A 2,350-nucleotide genomic window follows, 5' to 3' on the forward strand; every position below is an offset into this window, starting at 1 on the left:
TTTGCAGCTCTGCGTGCAGCACGAGCCGGGCTCTCCTGCAGCCCCAGCTGGACATGGTGCTGCTGCTGCCGGAGCTCACCTTCCTGACCGGCATCTCGGAGATCAAGAAGGACGCCCGCATGCTGAAGGTCAGCATCACCCACCCCCGGGAGGGAAGGGCTGGCGCTGCGGGGCTGCCCCACACGGCTCGCTCTGCCCCCAGGACGTGATGCAGGAGATGCTGCAGAGCCCCCAGCAGCACTACGAGTCTCTGTGCAGCTTGCTGCGCCGCATTCAATGCAACAAGGAGGCGTTGCAGGAGCTGACGCGCTGGGGGCTCGTCCTGAGCCCCGACATCCACACGGTAAGGTTGGGGGGCAGCCCGGGCTGCGGGAGCAGTGCAGGAGCTGCCTCGGGGTTGTGTTCCTCGCAGACCCACGGACGCATTCTGCCCTCGGAGCGGGTCAACCTGCGGCACTGCTCCTTCATCCCCGCCGAGGGCGTGAACTGGAACAAGGAGGTGGTGCGGGAAGCCGCCATCTCCACGGTGAGCGCACGGCCGGGCTCCGCTGCCCCGGAACAACGCGGCTTTGTGGGGCTGGGACGGGTTCTGTCTGCACTCCCTCCCGCCGTGTGTCTGTCTGCACACGGAGCCGTGTCCTGCGGTCTGCCCTGCGTTTACTTTGGCTTTGCCTCACGGCCCGCTTTTCTGAAGGGATGTGTGGACGAGGCGCCTGCTTCCCCCCCTCCCCCCGGGGCCGCGGGCGCTGAGCGTCGCACGTCCCCCCCTCGGGATGCTTTCCCTGCCCCACGCCTCCCTCCGCCCCCCCAGGTCGACGTGAACTGCTGGCTGCTGGTTTACCCGCGGCGCCTGCAGGACGTGACCAAGAATTTGGTGGCTGTGATGAGGAGCACCTGCGGCCCCATCGGCATGCACATCAACCAGCCCGCCCTGGTGGAGCTGAAGGATGAGCGCCTCGAGACCTACGTCCGAACCATCCGCAGCGTCCTGGGCAATGAGGTGGGCTTTTTTCTTTTCCTGGGGGCGACGGGGGGGGTTTTGCAGCCGCGTGCTCTCATTTCTGGCTTGCTGCGCTGTGTTTCCACGCAGGACAAAGTGCAGCTGCTGCTGTGCATCACCAGCAGCGCCAAAGCGGATGTGTACAGCGCCATCAAGAAGCTGTGCTGCGTGCACAGCCCGGTGCCCTCCCAGGTGTGGGGGTGTTGGGGCGGCCCCCGAGCTGGGCTGGGTGCGGGGCAGCCCCCCAACCTCACTTCTCCCCCACGCAGGTCATCAACGCGCACTCCCTCCTGGGGCACTCGGCCAAGCTGAGGAGCGTTGTGCAGAAGGTGCTGCTGCAGGTGAACTGCAAGCTGGGCGGCGAGCTGTGGGGGGTGGACATCCCTCTGGTGAGTGAGGCGCACGGGGGTGGGCGCAGCACGGGGGTGGGCGCAGCCCTCACAGCCGCCCCCGCCGCCGCTTCCCTTTGCAGAAGCAGCTGATGGTCATCGGGATGGATGTGAGCCACGGCAGGGGGACGCGCTCCGTCATCGGCTTCGTGGCCAGCATCAATCAGTGCGTGGCTCCGGGCCGAGCTGCCCTGGCTCCCCGCTTCCCCTTTCCTAGGAGGTTGCTGGCTGTGCCCCGGCCTCGCGCCGTGCTGGGCAGGCAGTGCTGGGCGTTGCTTCCTGCGGTGCCCCCGCGCCTGGCCTTGCTGACCCCCCCTCCCGCAGGGTGCTGACCCGGTGGTATTCCCGCGTCGTGTTCCAGCTGCCGCAGCAGGAGATCGCCGACAGCCTGCGCCTCTGCCTGGCCAACGCGCTGCAGCAGTTCCACGAGGTGGGGGCAGAGCTGGGGGTGCCCAGACGGCAAACGGCCCCGCAGCCGCCGGCCCTGCGCGAGGCTCGGCCTTATCCCACCGCTGCTGGGGTCGCTTCGCCCTCAGGCAGCACCACGTCGCTCCTTTGTGCGTCGGCGCCGAGTGCTGCCCGGTTGTTCCGTGTCCCCAGCAGTGCAGCACCAGGGGCTGCCAGGCCGCTGCCAGCTCGTGTCGCTTCCTCTGACCCCAGCTGTGAGGCTGGGGGCTGTGCTGGGGCTCACGCTGTGCCCACCCACCAACTGTGCTGAGCGCAGCGAGGGCAGCGGGGGATCCGCAGGGCTGAGTCCTTCCTGTGGGCAGCCTCAGCTCCAACTCCTCAGCCTCAGCTCCCACCTTTCAGCCTCAGTTCCCACCTTTCAGCCTCACCTCCAACTCCTCAGCCTCAGCTCCAACCCCTCAGCCTCAGCTCCCACCTTTCAGCCTCAGCTCCCACCTTTCAGCCTCAGCTCCAACTCCTCACCCTCAGCTCCCCCCACCCACCCTCAGCTCCC

The 2,350-nt window shown here is 67.7% G+C and overlaps 1 protein-coding gene across 1 annotated transcript; it reads left to right on the plus strand.

The window, feature by feature from the left end:
- Positions 1-5: 5 nt before the first annotated feature.
- On the plus strand, positions 6-2,312 carry LOC104915791 (piwi-like protein 2; the record flags this gene model as incomplete). Its single annotated transcript, XM_010726715.3, has 8 exons — positions 6-128; positions 203-343; positions 413-526; positions 812-1,000; positions 1,091-1,192; positions 1,270-1,389; positions 1,473-1,555; positions 1,714-2,312. Coding segments are annotated over 8 exons (1,266 nt in total), but the record flags the coding sequence as incomplete, so codon positions are not given.
- Between the last annotated feature and the right edge of the window lie 38 nt (positions 2,313-2,350).

Source organism: Meleagris gallopavo, unplaced genomic scaffold (genome assembly GCF_000146605.3).
Source record: "Meleagris gallopavo isolate NT-WF06-2002-E0010 breed Aviagen turkey brand Nicholas breeding stock unplaced genomic scaffold, Turkey_5.1 ChrUn_random_7180001852029, whole genome shotgun sequence".
Classification (NCBI taxonomy): Eukaryota; Metazoa; Chordata; class Aves; order Galliformes; family Phasianidae; genus Meleagris; species Meleagris gallopavo.